Source organism: Mustelus asterias, chromosome 2, assembly GCF_964213995.1.
Source record: "Mustelus asterias chromosome 2, sMusAst1.hap1.1, whole genome shotgun sequence".
Lineage (NCBI taxonomy): Eukaryota > Metazoa > Chordata > Chondrichthyes > Carcharhiniformes > Triakidae > Mustelus > Mustelus asterias.
This window is the reverse complement of record NC_135802.1, coordinates 104,508,780-104,532,668: the sequence shown is the minus strand read 5'-3', so window position 1 is coordinate 104,532,668 and position 23,889 is coordinate 104,508,780. Positions and strand designations below refer to the sequence as shown.

The window sequence follows — 23,889 nt, the reverse complement described above, 5'->3', positions numbered from 1 at the left end:
TTTTGTATTTGCATCTTGTCAATTGACCGTTAGTAGGCTTTCTGGCAGAAGCGATCACATCGCAGCAATTACCGTCTTAGATTGTTTTGTTGCATCCAATTAAAATATTCTTGACAGTCTGAAATTAAAGCAGCCGTTATGTTTGTACATTGGGAGTGTTTAATGGATAGAGCAGAACTTGGGACCCGAGACCAACTCTAATATCCCAGCCAGAATCACATAGCCCAGAGCAAACAGGCAATGGAACCTTAAGCCAACTGTTCCACATGACTTCGCGTCACATTAAATGGTGCCACAGAAAGAGTGGGTGGATGCTTTCCATCCAGAAAGTTTTCAAAAACTCCATAAAGGTTGTTTGTGAGAATCTGTTTTCCATGTTTGAAGATATCTAGCTTTTGTTAACTACTCACACAACACTGAACATAGAAACATAGAAGATAGGAGCAGGAGGAGGCAATTCAGCCCTTCAAGCTTGTTCCGCCATTCATCACAATCATGGCTGATCATCCAACTCAATAGCCTAATCCTACTTTCTTCCCATAACCTTTGATCCTGTTCGCCCCAAGTGCGATATCTTGTCGCCTCTTGAATATATTCAATGTTTTGGCATCAACTACTTCCTGTGGTAATGAATTCCACAAGCTCACCACTGTTTGGGTGAAGAAATGTCTCCTCATCTCCATCCTAAATGGTCTACCCTGTATCCTCAGACTGTGACCCCTGCTTCTGGACTGAATTCTGAACGTGGAACTATCATGCAAACTATAAAGAAAAATCGGAAACAATGTAATAGATAAAAGGGCAAAATAATCTTACAGATTTTCCTCTTTTTCCAGGTCTACCAACAGGTCCTCGGTGTCCAGGGGCTCCAGATTCTCCCTTTGGACCCATTTCACCCTTTCACAAAAAATATATAAAGTTAGGTTCTTGCTACATTATCATTCTTTACAGTTTTATTGACATTTATAAAACTCCAATTCTTATTTGTCATTTGTACCATAACACTGAAGAAAAATATTCCACAGATTCATATTTTGAGCATCACCTTAAAACTATGCTTTTGAATTTATATCCATTTGTATTCTTACCGGTGATTTCAAAATCATGAGTACTTATGTTACACTGTCCATCACTGGCTGGCATTTTAGAACCATAATGGGCAATGTAATGGGCAGGTTTAAATAGTTTCAGCAAATTATTTATATATTGAATGTTCGGTATGTTTTACAAAATGTAGGTTTTAATTGTCTGCTGGATGGGAAAAAAGTGACAATTAAAGGAATTGGACAAATTGTTTCTCGAATTTGATTGATTTGTTTTATAGAAGCTACTAGAACCTCACTGGAGCCACAACAAACATAACTGACTGGTTGATTTCAATGTGCTGCTGGTTCTAGGTTGGGAGCTCATCTGTTTACTGGTTAAAGATGAGAGAAGCTTTTTCTATCTGTCTATATTAGGAGGGTTAAAAAGAAGATACTGAAATGCAAGGCCAATGGATGCTATGGCCAGCATTTAATGAGGGTAGCAGGGGGCCCAATGTCCGTCACCATAAGACCATAAGACCATAAGACATAGGAGCAGAATTAGGCCAAATGACCCATCGAGTCTGCTCCGCCATTCAATCATGGCTGATATTTTTCTCATCCCCATTCTCCTGCCTTTTCCCCATAACCCCTGATCCCCTTATTAATCAAGAATAAGGTGAACTAGTGAAAGCCTTGCCAACCAGATTTTCAGGAGCCCCGAGGGAATTAGATTCCTAATTGGCAGCGGGAATGCTGCTGTCAGGCTCCTAATTCCACGGGGGGCATTTAATCGTTGCACTTCCCCAAGCATTGCGGGAATCCTGCCCCTGGTACTGTCAGCCAATCAGAGTCAAGCCTGCACCCTATCAGCTGTTTAAGTGGCCTCTCCCTCCCCAGTGCTCGCCTCCAGGGCGAGCCTGGCGTTCCAGCCTGTTTGTGTGCAATGCTTGAAAGTTGTTCCATACACTACATACTTGAGAAATGATGTCGGCAGTTTTATTTTATTATTGCTCCATGTGTTTAATTGACGCATGTGTTATAGTAACCAGGATACATCTCATGGTTGCATTGTGATTTATGCAACTTTACTGGAATTGATATTGCCTATTATGGTGATTATATATGTGATCAGAAATCATAAACATAAACATTATTGGAGGTCATATTAGTTAATTGACATAATGGATCTGCTACAATTAGCTTCAGTGCGAGTTAGAGAGTGGACAATTGCCAGATACTTTGTTGTGTTTTATTTTTCTGTTTTGGCATCAGCTCTGCCTTTCACTCAAGGGCATGGGGCCAGTTGTAAGCAGTATTTTGCCTTCCCCTCACTCTCTTACGTTTAATTCTGTAGCTGGGGCGGCTTGTTCTATACCGAGTTGCTGTTTGATGGGTAAAACCTGTTTACATGTCCAATTGTTCCATAAATGTAAACACTTTATCACATTGCCTGTAATCTGTGTAATTCTAACTGAAGTGCACACTATTTTTCAAGCCTTTCTTCCTGTTTGTATTTTTCAGACAGCACCTTAGTGAATCTAAATCTCTGTTCTAATACGCTTCTTATACTTTGAAATGTAATACTGAAAAAAATCTAACTTAGCGCTTATAAAGTGTATAAAAACTCATCTATGTCTCTTTAATATTCTATTCTCTTGTATTAGGAGCTAAAATCTATGAACATCTTTCATGATTCCATCAAATTAAGTAGCTCTGGAGTCACATGTGTGCCAGACCAGGTAAGGATGGCAGCTTTCCTTCCCTAAAGGACATTAGTGAACCAGTTGGGTTTTTCTGACAATCGACAATGGTTTCATGGTCATCAGTAGACTCTTAATCCTAGATAATTTTTACTGAATTCAAATTCCGCCGTCTGCCATGGCTGGATTTGATTTTGATTTGATTTATTATTATCACATGTCTTAACATACAGTGAAAAATATTGTTTCTTGCATGCTCTACAGACACTGGGTGGGATTTTCTGGCCATGCTTGCCCTAAAACCCCGGGCGGGATGGGAAAATTCCCCCCACTAACTGTGTGTATAGTTGGGAGGAGGGTGGCACTAGCTGTTGGTATGATGGGGTGAGGGGTGGGAGGAAGAGGTCTAGAGGTGCTATCTTTTGACTGTGATGGCAGGGAGGGGATGTTGGTGGAGAGGCACTAGCTGTGTGTGTGTGTGTCTGCGTGTATTTGTCTGTGTGTGTGTGTGTGTGTGTGTGTATTCAGAGGGCAGGTTGGTAAGATTTTAACTGTACGGAATCATCATCTTGTATCAACTAATATGTTTCAAAGCTGAGGATAGAGAAGACATGCACAACAGTTTATTAAGATACAAGCTTAGAAATGATTATTTCAGCACTATTGCGGAGTTAACCACACATTGTTCAATTCTCTCAGTTACTAAGCATGATAGTTAATTCCCCGTTTTACTGTTGTGCTGGAACTGCAGTGAATTACCCACACAGCAGGTCACCCAATAAAGCTGCAGAGTCAATCATCTGAACCAGCAGTATGAACCTCAGTAATGAGTTATTTAAACAGCGGGAAACATGCTGGCAGCCACGGCAGTTAGGACTCAACAATGTCCATGAAGGATGACATTGTGCAGCCAGAGGGAAGCCACATTTGCCAATAGAATGGTGAAAGCTCGAGAGGAAGGAGGTGGGGAGAAGAAGCCAGTGGGGAATAAAGGACACCCTGCTGACAGTGAGAAGCAGATAGTGCATCAGGAGGCACGAGGTGAACCATCAAACACGATGGGGTAATCTTGAGCCCGCACTCTCCATCTGTGTGAATGGCAGCGGGGGGTTAAGATCCAGTGAAACCCAGAAGTCGTAAATCTTGCCGGCGAGATCGCGATTTCCAATTTTGTCTCCCCTCGCCAGCAACGTAATCAAGTTCACGACCTCAATGGGCGTGAACCTGCATTTAATACATTTCCATACATAACGTAGAATTAAAGACACCCCCTTTTGAGAGCCAAAAGCATATTTTCAAACCTCACTAACGTCACGTTGGCGCAGTTTACATCAGGTTCACCCCTGGGGATGTAAAGGTGAATAAAGCCCCCAGAGGAGAGGGACATATCCAGGCAGTGCCCTGGCAATGCCTCCTGGCATATGTTGGCACCATGCTAACCTGGCAATGCCAACCTGTGCCAGAGGACAGTGCTGTGGTGGGTCCCAGTGGGAACCTCATGGGGGAGGATTTATTCATTTGTGGTGGTGGGGAGGAGTGTTTGTGGGAGCTGGTGACGGCTGCTTAGTGGAGTTGGGGACAAGGAGTTTGATGTGGCGATGTTCAGTGACAAGGGGAGGGGAGGGGGGGCTGCTGGCATTGACTGTTTGGGGTGGGGGGGCTGCTGACATTAACTGTATGGAGAAGGGGTGGGGGGCTCTGATCGCAGCAGCCAGGGCGGGCGGGGGGGGAGGTTACTCTTCCCTGTGATTGGGGCACCCTTTAAACATGCCGGCCCAATCTCAGTGCAGTCGGCTTTGCTTTGTCCCTATTTTGGATTTTACCCCCTTACCTTCTGATTTTAGCTTTTGATTTGTTGTGGTCACTTTATTTGCTGAATGTAATGTATTCCCATAATTATAACTTAGTTTTATCTTTTCTATTTTTCAGGTAGTATGTCAACTATGATTGGCTTTGCCATTCTGTGTATTATTCGATGGAAAGTACTTACCTTCTGTCCCAGCATTCCAGGAAGGCCCATAACACCCTGAAATTTAACAAGATTCTGAACATTAATGACCTTGTCAGAGAAACTTTTACACACTTAATATTCCACTTCTCAAGTCAGAGCACAGTACATATTGTATTTCGTCAGTGAAGCAAATGAGAGCAAATACTACATGTATGGCACAATCTACACTACAGATTATATAACAATTGTTCTTACCATTTCTCCTTTGATTCCTTGTTGACCCCTTTCACCTCTCATCCCCTGTGAAAAGCACACTTTATTAGGATGCATTTTTTTTTACATGTTTTAACCTGTCCGTTGCAGAGAACAGGTGACTGGAAATAATACTTTAAATGCAACAGTTTTTTTCACTTGACCTTCATGACTTTCTCTCCATATGTCCGGAAAGTTCTAACGTGTTACTTGGGTACAGTTACTCCATGGGGATGTACTGGGCATCTTCCAAAGCAGTCCTCATTATTGCACGCGTCTACTTGGTTAACAAATTCTGCCTTCACCTGACATCCGCTTCCAGCAGAGATAGCTGGACAACAAGCAGGATCAATCATCTCGTCTCTAATACAGTAGCAGCATACTCACACTATAGCAGCAATTAGCTAAACCAGCATAATCTAGGGATTAATCCTCAGGGCCTCCTGGTATGGGAATGAGATTTTGACTGAGTCCCTTTAAAAATGGGGGCTGATACCTGAACCTGGATGCCCCGACCCTATTCCCGGATTTTCCAATTTTCAGGAGCATCTTCTAAGGGCGGAGGTTAGTCTGGCTCGCAAGGCTGCCCCCTGAACTCCTAACTTGGTCGGCTCCATTGTAAGGTGAGGAACATCCTAGTCCTCTGCAATTTTCATGGAGTTGGGCCAACTTTGCAAATAATCATGATTCACAGCACTTCAGAGGTGCAGTGAATCATAGTTTGCATGAAGGGAACATCTGAAAATTCAAAAGGTATTTATCATGACCAGAGGTTGTGCTGGAATCTTTGAATGGCATCAAGTTAGATAAGTCGCCGGGTCCGGATGGGATATACCCCAGGTCACTGTGGGAGGTGAGGGAAGAGATTGCAGAGCCTCTGGCGATGATCTTTGCGTCGTCGATGGAGACGGGAGAGGTGCTGGAGGATTGAAGGATTGCGGATGTGGTTCCTATTTTCAAGAAAGGGAATAGGGATAGCCCAGGAAATTACCGACCGGTGAGTCTAACCTCAGTGGTTGGTAAGCTGATGGAGAAGATCCTGAGGGACAAGATTTATGAGCATTTAGAGAGGTTTAGTATGCTCAAGAATACTCAGCATGGCTTTGTCAAAGGCAGATCGTGCCTTACGAGCATGGTGGAGTTCTTTGAAAATGTGACTAAGCACATTGATGAAGGGAAAGTGGTAGATGTGGTTTATGTGGATTTTAGCAAGGTGTTCGATAAAGTCCCCCATGCAAGGCTACTAGAAAAAGTGAGAGGGCATGGGATCCAAGGGGCTGCTGCCCTGTGGATCCAGAACTGGCTTGCCCAAAGGAGGCAGAGAGTGTGTATAGATGGGTCTTTTTCTAAATGGAGGTCGGTCACCAGTGGTGTGCCCCAGGGATCTGTTCTGGGACCCTTGCTGTTTGTAATTTTCATAAATGACCTGGATGAGGAAGCGGAGGGATGGGTTGGTAAGTTTGCCGATGACACGAAGGTTGGTGGGGTTGTGGATAGTCTGGAGGGATGTCAGAAGTTACAGAGGGACATAGATAGGATGCAAAACTGGGCGGACAAGTGGCAGATGGACTTCAACCCAGATAAATGCATCGTGGTCCATTTTGGCAGGTCAAATGGGATGAAGGAGTACAATATAAAGGGAAAGACTCTTAGTACTGTAGAGGATCAGAAGGACCTTGGGGTCCGGGTCCATAGGACTCTAAAGTCGGCCCCACAGGTGGAGGAGGTGGTTAAGAAGGCATATGGTGTGCTGGCCTTTATCAATCAAGGGATTGAGTTTAGGAGTCCGGGGATAATGATGCAGCTATATAAGACTCTCGTCAGACCCCACTTGGAGTACTGTGCTCAGTTCTGGTCGCCTCATTACAGGAATGATGTGGAAAAGATTGAAAGGGTGCAGAGGAGATTTACAAGGATGTTGCCTGGATTGAGTGGCATGCCTTATGAGGATAGGCTGAGGGAGCTCGGTCTTTTCTCCTTGGAGAGACATAGGATGAGAGGAGACCTAATAGAGGTATATAAGATGTTGAGAGGCATAGATCGGGTGGACTCTCAGAGGCTTTTTCCCAGGGTGGAAATGGCTGCTACGAGAGGACACAGGTTTAAGGTGCTGCGGGGTAGGTACAGGGGGAAGTTAGGGGGAAGTTTTTCACACAGAGGGTGGTGGGCGATTGGAATCGGCTGCCGTCAGTGGTGGTGGAGGCAAACTCAATAGGGTCTTTTAAGAGACTCCTGGATGAGTACATGGGACTTAATGGGATGGAGGGTTATAGGTAGGCCTAAAAGGTAGGGATATGTTCGGCACAACTTGTGGGGCCGAAGGGCCTGTTTTGTGCTGTAGTCTTTCTATGTTTCGATGTAAATCCTAGGGGATTTTCACAGTAACTTCATTGCAGTGTTAATGTAAGCCTGCTTGTGACACTAATAAATAAACTCTAAAAGGGTCAGTCATCCAGGTCCTTTAAAGTATCAATAATAGACACTGCAAGCATTTGAAACCTGTTCATCTTACATAAATAAATATTGCAAAGTGGATAGTATTGGCCAGAGCTGTCAATCAAGCAATGTTTTCTCTGCGTCTCAGGTTTTTCCTCAGGATAATGGATTGCTGGGCTCTCAGCCAAGAATACATAATGAAGCCTGGCTGAGGACCCATAAATTCATTAGCTTGTTGAATCAATTGAGCCCCAGAGAAAACATTGCTTGATTGACAGCTCTGGCTCTCTGAACTTTGCTGTCAATTTCACAACGTTTCTTCACACAAGATAACAAGGTTTTGCTATAAACTTTAAAGAGTCTAAATCAGTGGTTCCCAAACTTTTTTCACTGGGCCACACTTTCGGAATAAAAATTTGCTCGCGCCACACCAAACTTTTTATTGATAAGAAATATATTCAAAAACAAAAAAAAAACAACTCCTAGCAGTGCTTGATTCATAACATAGAACACAACTACTTTATAATGTGATCATGGGACATCCAGAAAGTATAAAACAATGCTTTTTAAACCATGTTTAAATGTTTCTTTGATTGTCCTTGAATCTTCCCGCCACTCTTGCCATCCTTCCTCGCCGCACCAGTGTGGCGCGCCGCACCCTTTGGGAACCACTGCTCTAAATGATTGACACTTTTAATGGGCTGTAGCAAAAGGGAGTCTTTATTAAGAAATGACTTATTAAAAGCTTTCTGTCACATCCTCCAGTCACTCTAGGGGCAATTGGTTAAATTTACACTGAAAATCTCCACCTTCATTCACGGCTGAGATTCTCTGGTGCTGCTGAAAGTGAATGGAATTTTGGCTTTAATGCCAAATTCTTTGTTCTTACTTGCGGCAGGGAAGCCATGGACGATACTGAAGAATCACACCCACAATATATAGTGGGTGAATCGTAGATTCACAGAATTGTAGCAGTACAGAAGGAGGCCTTTTTACCCATTGTGTCAGCACTGGCTCTTCAAACAAGTACCAATGGGCATGCAAGTACCAAAGCCTGGCGTGGGGACATGAGGGGCAATAGGAATGGTTTGGGGGGCGTAGCTTGACATGGGGGTTGGGTGGGCAATGTGGTAACATGGACGGCCATGATGTGGAGATGCCGGCGTTGGACTGGGGTAAACACAGTAAGAAGTTTAACAACACCAGGTTAAAGTCCAACAGGTTTATTTGGTAGCAAAAGCCACATGGGGCATGGGGAGCATGTTGGGATGAAAAGGTATGAGGGTTGAGTGCTGGAGAGCCTTTCTGTTCTTACTTTAAGGGGGATGAAATCCCACAGCATCAAGGTAGGCTTTCTCAGCAGCCCGTCTCTGTATCTGGCAACCCCTGTGCTGCCTTCAAACTTTTCCTGCTTCGGCTGGCCTGTCTGCAGTCTGTACCTGAACCCCCGCATAATGAAAACCCAACCTTGCAGGTACTTTCTCCCAAGGCGGATGGGGCAAACTGGGAATTTTCCCAACTCCCATTATCCATCTTGAGTATGAAAATCCAGCCCTAAATATATCTGAGTTATGAAGTTTTAGCCATTGAGCTATCAAACACCTGAAGGTGGGTTTCTGAAATTATTTTATATATCGTTAATGATCTACTGACCTTTTCACCTTTTTGACCCATCAAACCCTGGAAAAACAATGAAAATGCAATTAACTCTTTCACATTTTTAGTTAAGGAGTTAACATTCCTCTCTAACATGGACATTTCACCCAATATATACTGAGTCAGATTTGATTGATTCAATTACTTAACAAGAGTCTATCAATCTCAGTATTAAAAAATTAAATTGGCACAACATTTTGCGGTCTAGATTTCCTTATGTGAAATAGTGCTTCTTGATTTCATTTTGAAATAGTCTAGCTCCAACTGTAGTATTATGCTCGCTCATTCTGAGTTCTCACCCAGAGAACATATTTCCTCCATATCTACCCCAACACATGCCTTTATCATTTTAAACACCTCTAAGGTCATCTCTTAACCTTCCGATATTTCTCTCCCATTGAAGCAATGGGGAGTGAGTGTTCAGTAAGGAGACCAACTGTTCACCATCTAGAGTGGTGTCATCCAGTGTGGAATGTCAAAACAAATATTGATTTGCTGATCCAATTGTAGATATTACATATGCCGGTACTGTTAGAAGGCTGGATTGAGGCATTGGCTTTACCGCATGCTCACTTGCCCAGTAGGCACCTCCCTCTTGTTCTCTTCAAATATTGAGATCACTTGAATATAGAAAATCCTCTATTTGGAACTATCCACGGGGTGTTCCTTCCCCCATGTGGTGGGGTCCAAATAGTAGGCCCTTTAACTTTCTAAATTTAAGAAATTACAAACTACATTGATGCAATCTGTCCTCATAATTTGACCTTAATCCCTGGCATCATACAGATTAATCTGTGCTGTCCTTGGTATCATGCAGATTAATCTGTTCTGTCCCTGGTAATCATGCAGATTAATCTGTGCTGAACCTGGCATCATGCAGATTAATCTGTACTGTACCTGGCATCATGCAGATTAATCTGTACTGTACCTGGCATCATACAGATTAATCTGTGCTGAACCTGGTATCATGCAGATTAATCTGTGCTGTACCTGGCATCATACAGATTAATCTGTGCTGTACCTGGCATCATACAGATTAATCTGTGCTGTACCTGGCATCATACAGATTAATCGGTACTGTCCCTGGAAACATGCAGATGTATCTGTGCTGTCCCTGGCATCATGCAGATTAATCTGTGCTGAACCTGGCATCATGCAGATTAATCTGTGCTGTACCTGGCATCATGCAGGTTAATCTGTGCTGAACCTGGCATCATACAGATTAATCTGTGCTGTACCTGGCATCATGCATATTAATCTGTGCTGAACCTGGTATCATGCAGATTAATCTGTGCTGTACCTGGCATCATACAGATTAATCTGTACTGTCCCTGGAAACATGCAGATGTATCTGTGCTGTCCCTGGCATCATGCAGGTTAATCTGTGCTGTCCCTCGCATCATACAGATTAATCTGTGCTGTCCCTGGTATCATGCAGATTAATCTGTGCTATCCCAGGCATCATATAGATTAATCTGTCTGTACCTGGCATCATACAGATTAATCTGTGCTGTACCTGGCATCATACAGATTAATCTGTACTGTCCCTGGAAACATGCAGATTAATCTGTGCTGTCCCTGGAATCATACAGATTAATCTGTGCAGTCCCTGGTATCATGCAGATTAATCTGTGCTGTACCTGGCATCATACAGATTAATCTGTACTGTCCCTGGCATCATGCAGATTAATCTGTGCTGTCCCTGGCATCATACAGATTAATCTGTACTGTACCTGGCATCATGCAGATTAATCTGTACTGTCCCTGGCATCATACAGATTAATCTGTCTGTACCTGGTATCATGCAGATTAATCTGTACTGTACCTGGCATCATACAGATTAATCTGTCTGTACCTGGTATCATGCAGATTAATCTGTACTGTACCTGGCATCATGCAGATTAATCTGTACTGTCCCTGGTATCATACAGATCAATCTGTGCTGTCCCTGGAATCATACAGATTAATCTGTGCTGTCCCAGGCATCATATAGATTAATCTGTCTGTACCTGGCATCATACAGATTAATCTGTGCTGTCCCTGGTATCATATAGATTAATCTGTCTGTACCTGGCATCATACAGATTAATCTGTGCTGTACCTGGCATCATACAGATTAATCTGTACTGTCCCTGGAATCATACAGATTAATCTGTGCTGTCCCTGGAATCATACAGATTAATCTGTGCTGTCCCTGGTATCATGCAGATTAATCTGTGCTGTACCTGGCATCATGCAGATTAATCTGTACTGTCCCTGGCATCATACAGATTAATCTGTGCTGTCCCTGGTATCATGCAGATTAATCTGTGCTGTACCTGGCATCATGCAGATTAATCTGTGCTGTCCCTGGCATCATACAGATTAATCTGTACTGTACCTGGCATCATGCAGATTAATCTGTACTGTCCCTGGCATCATACAGATTAATCTGTCTGTACCTGGTATCATGCAGATTAATCTGTACTGTACCTGGCATCATACAGATTAATCTGTCTGTACCTGGTATCATGCAGATTAATCTGTACTGTCCCTGGCATCATACAGATTAATCTGTCTGTACCTGGTATCATGCAGATTAATCTGTACTGTACCTGGCATCATACAGATTAATCTGTCTGTACCTGGTATCATGCAGATTAATCTGTACTGTCCCTGGCATCATGCAGATTAATCTGTGCTGTCCCTGGTATCATGCAGATTAATCTGTACTGTACCTGGCATCATACAGATTAATCTGTGCTGTACCTGGCATCATGCAGATTAATCTGTACTGTCCCTGGTATCATACAGATCAATCTGTGCTGTCCCTGGAATCATACAGATTAATCTGTGCTGTCCCTGGTATCATACAGATTAATCTGTGCTGTCCTTGGCATCATACAGAGTAACTTGTGCTGTACTTGGCAACATGCAGATTAAACTGTGCTGTTTCCACTCCAAGGCCAACAAATGTTTCCTGAGGTTTGGTGACTGAAACTGGTTGCAGCTCCGGATGAGGTTTGACTAAAGCTTTGCATCTTATTCCTACCCCTAGAGCTGGAGGTCAACATTCCAATAACACTTTTCTTTACTTTTTCTATCTGTTACTAGCTTTTGGTAGTTTAGTTGCATGGGTCTCCCTACTGCTCTATAGCTCCTAGGTTCTCACAATTAAGAAAATATTCCAATTTGTCTTTCTCAGATTGCAATGTGGATGATAGCACACTTTCCCCCATTCAGCTCCCTCTGCCATAGTTTTGTCCACTTACTTTTTTGTTCCCCATACCCGACACAACTTAACCTGGCCCATAATTTTGTGCAAACATTGATGTCCAATTCTGGAATCCTTCATTTAATTATTAACATAAATTGTGAAAAGCTCAGGAAGCTCAGGCCCCAGTTCAGATCCCTAGGGAACACAACAATCAGACGTTCTTCCCATTGAACTCTCTTTTTATCTCCCAACCAATTTTGAACCTGTGCAATAAGATTAGCTCCTATCCTATGCATGTCCATTTAAAAAAAGATGTATTTTATTTATTTATGCTGCTGAATTAGCATTGTAATATTTTGAGATAAAATGATGTTTCTCTTATAAATTTAATTATGATAGTAATAAAAATATATTTTTGATAATTTACAAAGTCATTATATGGTCTTGTCAATAATATGACTTTAAGATGTCAATCCTATTGAATACAATAATGGCTTGTGCAGAACCTTATCAAGAATCTTGTACAGCGAAGTGATTAAATAACCAAGAGTAATTTGTTACTGATGCTGAAATACTTTCACATTCCTCGGTTGTAAAATCCTTTTTTAAATCATATTCATTTCAGAATGGAACGAGAATAGTTCCTCATCAGATTTTTTCAAACACTAATATAACTTCCTAATGGAATAATGCAGTTTGTAAGTTAGTAATTATGTTGTAATTGGACGGAATTTTAACTCTACAAGGTGGAAATTCCAGCCTTGTTTGTAAACCCTCTTGTATGAGCCTCATTATGGTTCAAGGACACTTTCTGGCAATTGGCATCTGCACTGCTGGCCACCGGTCGCACAAAAATGTCCCAAAACTAAAATACCCAATGCCCTTCCCCCACATGTTAAATTGAAACATTGTGTTATAAATAGTAAGATGTCAGGGAGCCATTTGAAAACTGTAAACCAATCTCAGGGTTCAGGTGTCCGTCATAAATATCTTGAATTTCACTCTCACAATTCATGACGTCATCTGAACTCCATGGTTGAATTACAGCCTTGTGGCTCCATCCTAAGTACTTTAAAAATATACTTATTTTATGCATTTATGCTGCTCACTTAGCATTGTAACATTTTGAGATAAAATGATGTTGCTCTTATGACTTTAATTCTGACAATAATAAAATCATGTTTTCAACAAATTACAAAGTCATTCTTTGGTCTCATCAAGAATATGGCTTTTAGACATCGATCCTGTTAAATACAATAGCTATGCTTGGACCAGGCACATCGCCAATTCCTGTTAGGCCTGTTGTGACTACATGTTTTAGATCAGCATACATCTGTTTGTGCATATACATTACGAAAACAACTTCATCTCATTTCTGACTCGAGGAACAATTTGCCTTTTTCCATTGAGTGCTCTATAGATAGATTTCCGCACCATTGAGATGCCATTCAGATGAGTGACAAGTAAATTTAGCGAGAGCTGCTATACCTGCCTCAAAAGAGCAGCTGATTGTTGAGGTATGTTAGCTTCCCTGGCTCTGGTTAAATGGAACATTAATTGCAATATATAAAGTATTCAACATTCCTCAATGAGTTACATAGGAATCACATAAGACTTTGAGTAAATCAGTTGAGGGTCTGGCAAAGAGACAAGATAATAGATGACTCGGGAAATGCATTGGGGTGTTTTGATCATTCATACATGTCCAAGCCCAATTCTAAGAGATATTGTTATGTTACATCTCTCGTCTCAGCTTTTAACACAGAAAGCAGACTTTCTGTCTTCGTTGATCCTGTTTCTTAAACATTGACAAGCAAGACTAAAGAACTGAATAATAGGTTAGTTCTAGTTCCCAGATGAAAGTCAGATTATTCTTTGATTTGGGTATCAAGCGTATGCAATCTTGAATGCAGCACTGAGAAGAGCTGTATTTTTAAAAATGCTCTCCTTTGAATTTGATCCATAGTTTGAGGATAAAGATGTTAAAGATCCCATGGCACTCTTTGAAGAACATGGAGGTTCCAACTTTGCTCCCTCAGACAACACTGAACAACAAATTAACCGATTGTCCTATTAGTTGGATTTTGGTATACATAAATGGATCTTCCAATCGACCCCCCCTGCCCCCCCCCACTCACCCCCCTCACCCCCACTCTGCCATGGTGGGTCCCCAGTGGTATGGCCAGCAGGCAGGTCTTTCTTTTGTAAATTAGTGCAAAATGCAAACTTCCTTTCCAGTTGAAAATATAATTAATTACCAGTCTCTTTTTTTGATATTGCTATTTTGTAAGGAAGTTTTTTTTGCTATCTTTAGAACGTAATGGTCCTATTAGTTGGCTTCAAATGAAAGAAGAAATGTTGTGTCTATGGGCGAGGAAGAATTCATATCCTGCTGGTGTGGCTAGAAATTAGATAGTGCGGAAATCCAGATCCACAGATGATGTGACTGCATCGATACCAGCTGGTCAGATCAGCTAATATATTATGTTGCTCTCACCAGAAGCAATTCTTCATACAGATAAACATCTGCATTGTCGTGATATTGAATCCAACTATTGTCAACTCATAACCTTGATTGCTGGAGACAAATGATTGTCTGGCTCTTCTTGCCGGCAAGATCTTCCAGTCCCACCAAAGGCGACACCCCCAACCCCCTCACCCCCAGTCTGCCATGGTGGGTCCCCAGTGGCATGGCCAGAAAGCAAGCAACACAAATGGCCATTGAATTATGCAGGGCCAGAAGATCCTGCCAACAGCCAATAGTGAGCTGACTCTGCCACCAGAAAGCCCACTACAGCCGGGCCGGGATGGGGGGTGTGGGGGGTGGGGAGGATCCTGGCCAATATGTCCTGAGATGGGATTGGGATGTTGACCCTGATCTTTTTAAGATCATTTGAAAGACATGATTGAGTTTACAAGGGTGAGGGCTTGATTGAAGTATATTAGATCCTGAACAGTCTTAACACTGTAGATGCAGAAAGGATGTTTCCTCCTGCGAGTGAGTCTGGAATTGGGGGCATTGTTTTAAAATTAGGGGTTGCCCTTTTTTTCAGGGGGCTGCGTGACCTCAGAAGGCGGTGGAGGCGGGGTCATTGATTTTTTTTAAGGCAGAGGTAGATAGATTCTTGTCAGGCAAGGGAATTAGAGGTTATCAGGGTAGATGGGAATGTGGAATTCAAAACACAAACAGATCAGTCATGATCTCATCAAATAACAGAGCAAGCTCGTGGGGCCAAGTGGCTTTCTTTTGCTCTTATTTTGTATGCTCATAAGAAAGCAGGATGGATGGAGGCAACCCCACTTTGGCAGTCTGTGGGACCCAGGGCCCATCTTTCAGTGGCAAGAGTAGCTGTCCCTAATGGCTGCCTAACCCCAGGGGCTGCCAACCAGAGGTCCAGTAGCTCGGCGAGCTCAGTAATGCCAGTGGTACCAAGTGAGCACTTCAGAGACTGCACCTGGAAGAAGAGAATACCACAGAAGCAGGCCACCATCCCAATTAGCTGAGTGAAGTCTGGGTGCACCGGGGCCAGTCACTAATTTAGGCTGGCAGCGCTTTTGCCATGGGTACAGCCATTGCTACAGGAGGCTCATCATTGAGTTCCTCAATAGGTCCACCCCGCTGTGAGCCAGCTGGGAAGCTATCTGGATTTAACTAGTGGTTTCCCCACATAGTGGAGAACTCACCCACCACTGATAAAATGCCAGCAGCACCTGGAAGAGACTCTTAATTCCCCACCATTGATAATGGGCACTCCACATCCCACTGCCTTCCCTTGTCATTTTACAGGCCCCACAGCTTCCCAGCCAGTCTCCAGAGGGCTGGCACAATTCAGCCCTTTGTGTTTGTCAGATCTAACATTATTTCATGCTTTAGATGCCAGTCCAGATTTAGTGTTATAATGATAGTTAGCAAAACTTTTATGTTTGTATTTGAGGGAGTATAAATGAGAAATTCTACAACCAAATTGAATCTGTTGTACTGACTTTATGCAATGGTTTAGCTGCAAAGTTTAAGAAAGATGATTAATAGTTTATAGCCTAAATCGTACCTACTGATAAGGCGTTTATTCTTCCATAAGGCAAAAATTAGGGAAAAGCCAAACTAATCACGAGAAGGAAAATTTCTTCCTGACTTCTGGGCAAAGCTTCCTTATGTACGTAAAGGCACACATGGGGAATAAGGGCTTGATTACAGGAGCAGTCTTAGGCAATAAACATGAGGGAAATATCAGAGTCAGAATTACATTGGCAGCATCTTACCTGACATCAAAATGAAGCTTATGTCTGATCTTGCGCAGTCAGGTCAAGTTCCAAAATGTGGCGGTCATTGGAGGCACTTGCTTTCTTTCAGCTACTGGATACTGTGCTATGCATTTCTAGCATTAAGAGAACAACACACAGGAGGAGGAAGCTACAAACCTTAGAGCCCATTGGTCCTCTTGCACCTGGCAATCCCATTAATCCTTGATCACCCATTTCACCCTTAAAGTAAGAGACAGAAATGAGTCATTGTACTGTACTTAGCACTAACTGACTGTATTGTAATGATGAAAACAGCCTGGGTAATTCCTATTCAACAATACAATTCCCTGCAATCCATATTGATTGTGCTTTCTTTGTAATAATAAAGAAAGTGTCTTCAGAGAAAAGTCCCCTGGCCTATATCGCAAGGGGGATAGAATATAAAAGCAGAGATGTCTTGCTGCATCTGTACAGGGCATTGGTGAGGCCGCAGCTGGAATACTGTGTGCAGTACTGGTCCCCTTATTTGCGGAAGGATATATTGGCCTTGGAGGGAGTGCAGAGAAGGTTCACCACGTTGATACCAGAGATGAGGGGTGTTGATTATGAGGAGAGACTGAGCAGATTGGGTTTGTACTCGTTGGAATTTAGAAGGCTGAGGGGGGATCTTATAGAGACCTATAAGATAACGAAGGGGCTGGATAGGGTCGAGGTGGAGAGATTCTTTCCACTTAGAAAGGAAGCTAGAACTAGAGTGCACAGCCTCAAATTAAAGGAGGGTTAGTTTAGGACAGAGTTGAGGAGGAACTTCTTCTCTCAGAGGGTGGTGAATCTCTGGAATTCTCTGCCCACTGAAGTGGTGGAGGCTACCTCGTTGAATATGTTTAAATCACGGATAGATGGATTCCTGATCGGTAAGGGAATTAGGGGTTATAGGGATCAGGCGGGTAAGTGGAACTGATCCACTTCAGATCAGCCATGATCTTATTGAATGGCGGGGCAGGCTCGAGGGGCTAGATGGCCTACTCCTGCTCCTATTTCTCATGTTCTTATGTTCTTAAAGACTTGCTGTTTGCAAGTATACAATGTAATTACATGAGCAACATTCAGATACTGGAATAAGTTTCCTAATGTTCAATTGCACTGGGCAGGAGGCGGACATTATCTGTTCACCACTTGCTCCTTGGAATCGATGAACGGCGTGTGATTGATTGCCATTCGAATAATTCTGGAGAGCTGGTAGTTCTGAATGGGCACCGACTGGCAGCTCCCCCACCGCAGGAGGGTAAAAGGAGGGTATCCACGCAGCTGAGATGGGGGTGAAGCCTTTACAGGGTGGAGGCAATCCCGGAAAGAGAACTGGAAGTGACCAGTCATGTCCCTCCTTCCCCATAAGAATCAGAGTTACAGTGTATTATTGGTGGGTTTGGAAGTGCTGGTAGTGGCTGCTGGTTAAACTGTTACTAAGTAAGTACAAATGGTACCTGACAGCTGCATGGGGGCACACTGTGTGTCACAGGACACTGAATTGTACATGCTATTGAGGGGCTTGGCTGAAATGGGTGGACACTCTAGCTACCTATTATCAAGAGATTTTCCCAACCCGCACACACTCGAACCAGTCTCTATCTGGCTGGGAAAATTCTGCCCAATGTGCGAAAATATTTTCCCCGCAAAGATAGTGCCCCTTTAAAGAAATCTATTGAAAACGGAAACAATTTTAACTGCATTTTAACTGGATTCTGTTTTAAAATAGTTAACAAATGTTTTGACCTTTTGACAATGTACTTCCTTCCATCCCCAAATACAAATGATTGTGCCAATGATTTGATGATTAGCATTGCTGCTATATCAGGGATGATTATGAAGTCCCTGGAGTAGAATCAACCTCAATATTCGCCACATGACATTGAGAAAACTAGCAACAATGGACAGAATCTTGTCAGAAAATGGCAGGGTCTGACTGAAAACGGGTGCGTTTCTCTCCAGAGAAACAGGCCGGTTCCTCTCCAGATCTTCTGACACTTTGGGCGGAATTTTCCCATCCGCCACGGGAATCGGAGCGGGCGAGACACGGACCATGCAAAGGTTTGTTGGCCTTGGGCGGGACTTTCTGGCTTTGGGGCGAGCGTGGTTGGAAAACCCATCCTTTGTCAAAAAAAACAGGTGTGCGTTTTTCACGCCGTCAAGTTGAGGGACAGGACCTAGACATACTGGGAAAGCTGGCTGCACTAAGATCTTTAAAAACAGGGCCCCAGTCAGAGAAAAAAAGAACTTTCCCTCCACCCCACCACGGTCTCTCCTCATCCCTGTGATCAACGTCGACATCTCTCCCACTGCCAAATAGTTATCGCTGGTATCCAGCCACACCTCCTGCCACCCCCATCACCCCCTTCCCTTCCCCTGTGAACTTTACCGGCCACTTCAGCCCACGTCCTCTACCAACCAGCCACGGTAACCATGCACATGCGCGCATGTGGACACACACTCTAAATTTTGCTTTGAAATGTTTCCCTATTGGCAAAGGGCCAATGAGCCAGTCACTTATCTGCTAAAAAAGGTATAAGTGGTTTGAGTTGGTCATGCTGACTGAATAATATTTATTGTTATTGGCCAGCACACCAATTTATTTATGGGATTAACTAGGTCGATAACTTCCTCTCAGCATTTTGTCTGTGATTCATAAATCTGGAATGCCTGGGTTTGTTTTCGGGGAAGGCAGTGTATGTTTGTGTACAACACATCTGTGTGAATCTGCAAACCAACAGCCCTTACCTTGGGCCCAATTGGTCCCGGTGAGCCAGTTGCCCCTGGCATTCCAGGAGGGCCTGGTAAACCTGTGCTACCCTTCAAAATAAAGATTAAAGAATTAGTCAGATTTCTTTATTTGAAACAAAGGCAGAACAGTCACATGAAAAGCTTTAGAACACTCCTGTTTTGGATCAATAACTGTCAATAGTTAAGAATTGATTCTATCAATTGTGTGCGTTTTACGTAACAGACAATGCATCAAACTAAATGCAATTTGCTGTAGTCAATTCTTCATGCTCATTTACAAGCAAGGAAATCTGAATACTGAATTACATTGCCAATACAGTAAAACACAAGTAGAAGGTGGTGAAGCCATATAATGCTCTGCTGGATTGCAATTTCCACACTGAAATGCAGGGAAGTCAAACAAGGTTTTAAAGTTTTTTTAAAGTTTATTTATTAGTGTCACAAGTAGGCTTATATTAACACTGCAATGAAGTTACTGTGAAAATCCCCTAGTTGCCACACTCCAGCACCTGCTTGGGCACACTGAGGGAGAATTTAGCATGGCCAATGGTTAGGTGCATTGGCCATGCTAAATTCTCCCTTAGTGTACCCAAACAGGCGTCGGAGTGTGACAACTAGGAGATTTTCACAGTAGCTTCATTGCAATGTTAATGTAAGCCTACTTGTGACTAATAAATTTTAAAAAGACTGCAGGTCCCTAGAAACTCACAAGCTGAATGTATTTTTATTCAAAAGGTTAAAATCAAACTAATGCCTGAGGTGCAACTGATCCTCAAAATGAAGGTGACGGTGAAAATGAAATGTCGAGCAAAGTTAATAATTGAGAGTCCCATGTACCACACTTCACAATTTAGGAGGAAGATGGGATAGTAACTTTAGTAGGGTTAGGTGATACCAGCAGGACAAATCAGGCATATTTTAACTCAGATCATTTCAAACTCCAGTAGTAGGGGCGACCATGGAGCTGATGAAACGTATTGATGTTGGCTTTAGCTTTACTTACTTTTCTTCCTGGCCTTCCAATTTCTCCCTAAGAGAGGCAGAAACACATTCAATTGATACCTGGGTCATGCACCGAGTTTGCAAAGTGATGACTTTAACAATATAAACTCTATGATTGCTGGGTAAAGTTAGACAGGAAAGCCAATCCAAAGATACTTACATTCTCACCTTTTGGTCCCCTAATCCCTGGAATTCCTGGCAGACCCTGTTGGTAAAAGAGCACACTTTGTCAGTTTGGAAGGAAATGTCAAATACAACTACAGTACGTTCAACCTTTCCGGATTAATGGTTTAATTTAATTAAATTGCTCCATAACTATATTGGGGTGACTTTTAAGCAGAAACAAACGCAAACTCATAGGGGGGTGAAGACTTGCCCTTTTTGACAGCTGAGTATAGCAATGGTTACTAATAAAGTGAGATTTATTGTGTTAATAAGAGCATCAAATTTCTGGGAATTCTCAAGTGCAGAGGAGTGCCACAAGCACCCTGCCCATGTAAACTCCCTCAACTCCAACTCCAGGAATGAAAGATTTGCAAGGTTTACGTACACATCTAAGTTATGGAAGAAATGAAAATCAGAGTGGCGCTTTATTCCTGAGGTCCAAACAAGGACCTGCAGGGTTGATCAGTCCGGGCAGGGGGGCCGTGGGGGTCGATCTGTCTGGGCGGGGTGGGGCTCGTGATAGGTCGTGGGCCCCCGTGGTAGCTGGGGGGGATGCCGTATTTAGGCCATGGGGGCCAGCTGAGAGCAGCAGAGACTATGTGACAGGTCTCTCTGCTGCTCAGAGAGTCCTGCACATGCACAATGGTGCCCTCTGCTGCTCTCAGCCAGCTTTCTAGCGATTTAAGCCCCTCCCCTTGCAGGCGAGAAATGGATTCTGAGTGGTTTTTTCTGCTCTAAATGCATAAGATTTGAGATTCGTACTCGCCAAAAAACATGGATTAGTAACACTCCCATTTTCATGCTCGTTCTGGAACTTGGAATGTTTTTCATAAGATTGCCCCCAATGTTAGGTCAGGTGTCAAAGGCTTGGTCAAAATTTTTTTAAGGAGCGGCTCAAAGGAGCTCGAGAGGTAGTGAAGTGTAAGGAGGAAATTTCAGAGCTTAGGGTCTGAGCTGCCAATGGTTGAACAATTAAAATTGGGGCTACACAAATGGCTGGAATTGGAGGATGGCTGATGTCCCTTAGCACTGGGAGGAATTCTCCGGCCTCACTCGAGTTAGACCAGAAATTCCTGCCTGAGGTCAACAGACATTTCTGTTGTTCACCCCTCGCCCACTCCGATTCCATGGTGGGTGGGGCGGTAGAATTTCAGTAACCATTGATCTATGATAAAGGAGAGGAGGAAATTGATAGGTTTTTAATTAGTAGAGGGATGGTGGGTTTATGGGGAGCGGGCAGGAAGGTGGAGGTAAGGCTGAGATGGGATCAGCCATGATCGTATTTAATGATGGAGCAGGCTCGAGGGGCTGAATTTCCTTCTCCTGCTCCTAATTCTTATGTTCCTAAATCAGAGTCCCTCTCAACAACAGATGAGCTGAGGCAGGGGTTAAATCAGATGATGTCACACACGTTGAAACAGGTAGTTTTAGTGATGGTGTGGATATGTGACTGGAAGCTCATCTCAGGATTAAATATGACACCAAGATTGTAAACAGATTGATTCAACCTCAGACAGTTGCCAAGGGGAGGGATAGAGTCAGTGGCTAGGGACAGAGTTTGTGGCAGGGGTCAAAGGCAAGTTCTTGCAATACGTAATTGGAAAATATTTCCGCTCATCTAGTATGAGATGTCAGACAAGTAGTTAGACAATTTAGAGACAGTGGAGGGGTCAAGGGTGAAAAGGTAGAGCTGATGTTATCAGCGTACATGTGGAAAATGATGCATGGTTCCATTCTTATCCAAAAACAATGAGTCAAGGTCTAGCGAGCTGAGTAACAGTGGAGAGGTGTTGGAGGATGGTAGTTTAGCCAGTCGTGACAAAAGTTACAGCCAGCTTGGGAAAGATGAGAAAGAAAATAATTTACCTTCATCACAGTCACGGAGGATGTCAGGCTGAATTTTCTCATTTTTTTGTCAGCGCTGTCTAAGGCAGGAAACACAGTAAGAAGTCTCACAACAACAGGTTAAAGTCCAACAGGTTTATTTGGTGGCAAAAGCCGCTAGCTTTCGGAGCGCTGCCCCTTCATCAGGTAAGTGGGAGTTCTGTTCACAAACAGGGCACATAAAGACATAGTATGCCCTGTTTGTGAACAGAACTCTCACTTACCTGGCGCAGGGGCAGCGCTCCGAAAGCTTGTGGCTTTTGCCACCAAATAAACCTGTTGGACTTTAACCTGGTGTTGTGAGACTTCTTACTGAGTTTACCTCAGTCCAATGCCAGCATCTCCACATTAAAGCGGGAAAGGCAGAGGGCAGTCCTCTGGCTGCCTTGCTAGCTTTTCCTGATGTATTTTTAAAAAAAACAGAAGGGGTGGATTCTACCACGTCATGCTATCAGAGAATTGCTGCCAGCAACTTCAGTTTCTGAAAGATTGGGGCACCATTTTTAAAGAGCAGTGAACGGGCTGTTTAACATAGGGGAGACAATGAGGCATAAATGCCTAATATGCATATGAAATTGTAACTACCAAAAAGATTTCCAAGGATGGTACCAGAACTGAGATGTTGCAACCATCAGAAAATAAAGTAACAAAAGGAATAGGAACAGGAGCAGACCATACAATCCTTCCATCCCATTCAATAAGATCATGGCTGATTTTCTGTTTCAACTCCACTTTCTTGCCTGCTTCCCATATGCCTCAATTGCATAACCAAAGTGTTATCAACAATTAGATGTAAATAGGGGTGCTAACTTTTAAAGTTCGGCTCCCCGTTATGTCATTGGCAGGAGGGGGGACAATCAAGCGGGGAAATCCTGCCGGCTTAAAGCCTCTTTGGCTCCCCCACTCGATTCTTCAGCCACATCGCCATTCCCACCCCCTCCCTCCCACTGAAAACGGGGATGGAAAATTCCCCCCCCCTTGTCATCCTTGAATTTGATAAGAGCTATTTCAGTGCTGTGGCAGGGGTGGAAACATGACTAGAGAGATTCAAACGTGAAGATCTTGGAGGGATGGTCATGGTGTTGGAAGGCAACAGAAAAGTTCAAAGACTTCAAAGAGAAAAGGGAGGTTGGAAATGTGGCCGTGGTTTCTGAGCACGAAGGGGTTTCAAGCTCTGTTTTCATTTGAGAGGTGTGATGACAGCAAATTTGAAGGAGAGAGGGACAACGCTGAGGAGAGAGAATTGTAAACACTACCAGTTGCTAGTATGTCTGAAAAAGAGGGCCAGAGGACCCACTCTGCACTAATTTTTATTCCTTTCCAATGGGCAGTCTTCCTTACAGCAGCCTGGGTCAGTAAAGGAATGAAGTATAGTAGGGAATTATGGCAACAAACTTCTGCAACTGTGGCAGAATAGGACTATCCTCCAACATGTGTGAAATCATGGTGTCTTATATATTTATATTGGTGTCTATGTGTATGACAACACTGGAATCACAATTGACAGTAACCGCTGCTGGGGATCACTGGGTGACTATTTGATCTGCAAATGGAGTAGTGACATGTGTGGCACTAGGGGTACAATTCAAAAGTTGGTCC

At 43.2% G+C, this 23,889-nt stretch overlaps 1 protein-coding gene across 1 annotated transcript in view; it reads right to left on the bottom strand.

The window, feature by feature from the left end:
* Nucleotides 1–23,889, bottom strand: part of colq (collagen-like tail subunit (single strand of homotrimer) of asymmetric acetylcholinesterase) — a 108,063-nt gene that overhangs the window by 33,776 nt on the left and 50,398 nt on the right. Inside the window, exons 5-12 of the mRNA XM_078228356.1 lie at nt 20,402–20,446; nt 20,243–20,269; nt 19,237–19,308; nt 16,639–16,701; nt 9,021–9,047; nt 4,935–4,979; nt 4,719–4,754; nt 817–897 (exon numbers count right to left, since the gene is read on the bottom strand). Of these exons, the coding sequence (XP_078084482.1) occupies nt 817–897; nt 4,719–4,754; nt 4,935–4,979; nt 9,021–9,047; nt 16,639–16,701; nt 19,237–19,308; nt 20,243–20,269; nt 20,402–20,446 (396 nt within the window). The remainder of the gene's footprint in view (nt 1–816; nt 898–4,718; nt 4,755–4,934; nt 4,980–9,020; nt 9,048–16,638; nt 16,702–19,236; nt 19,309–20,242; nt 20,270–20,401; nt 20,447–23,889) is intronic.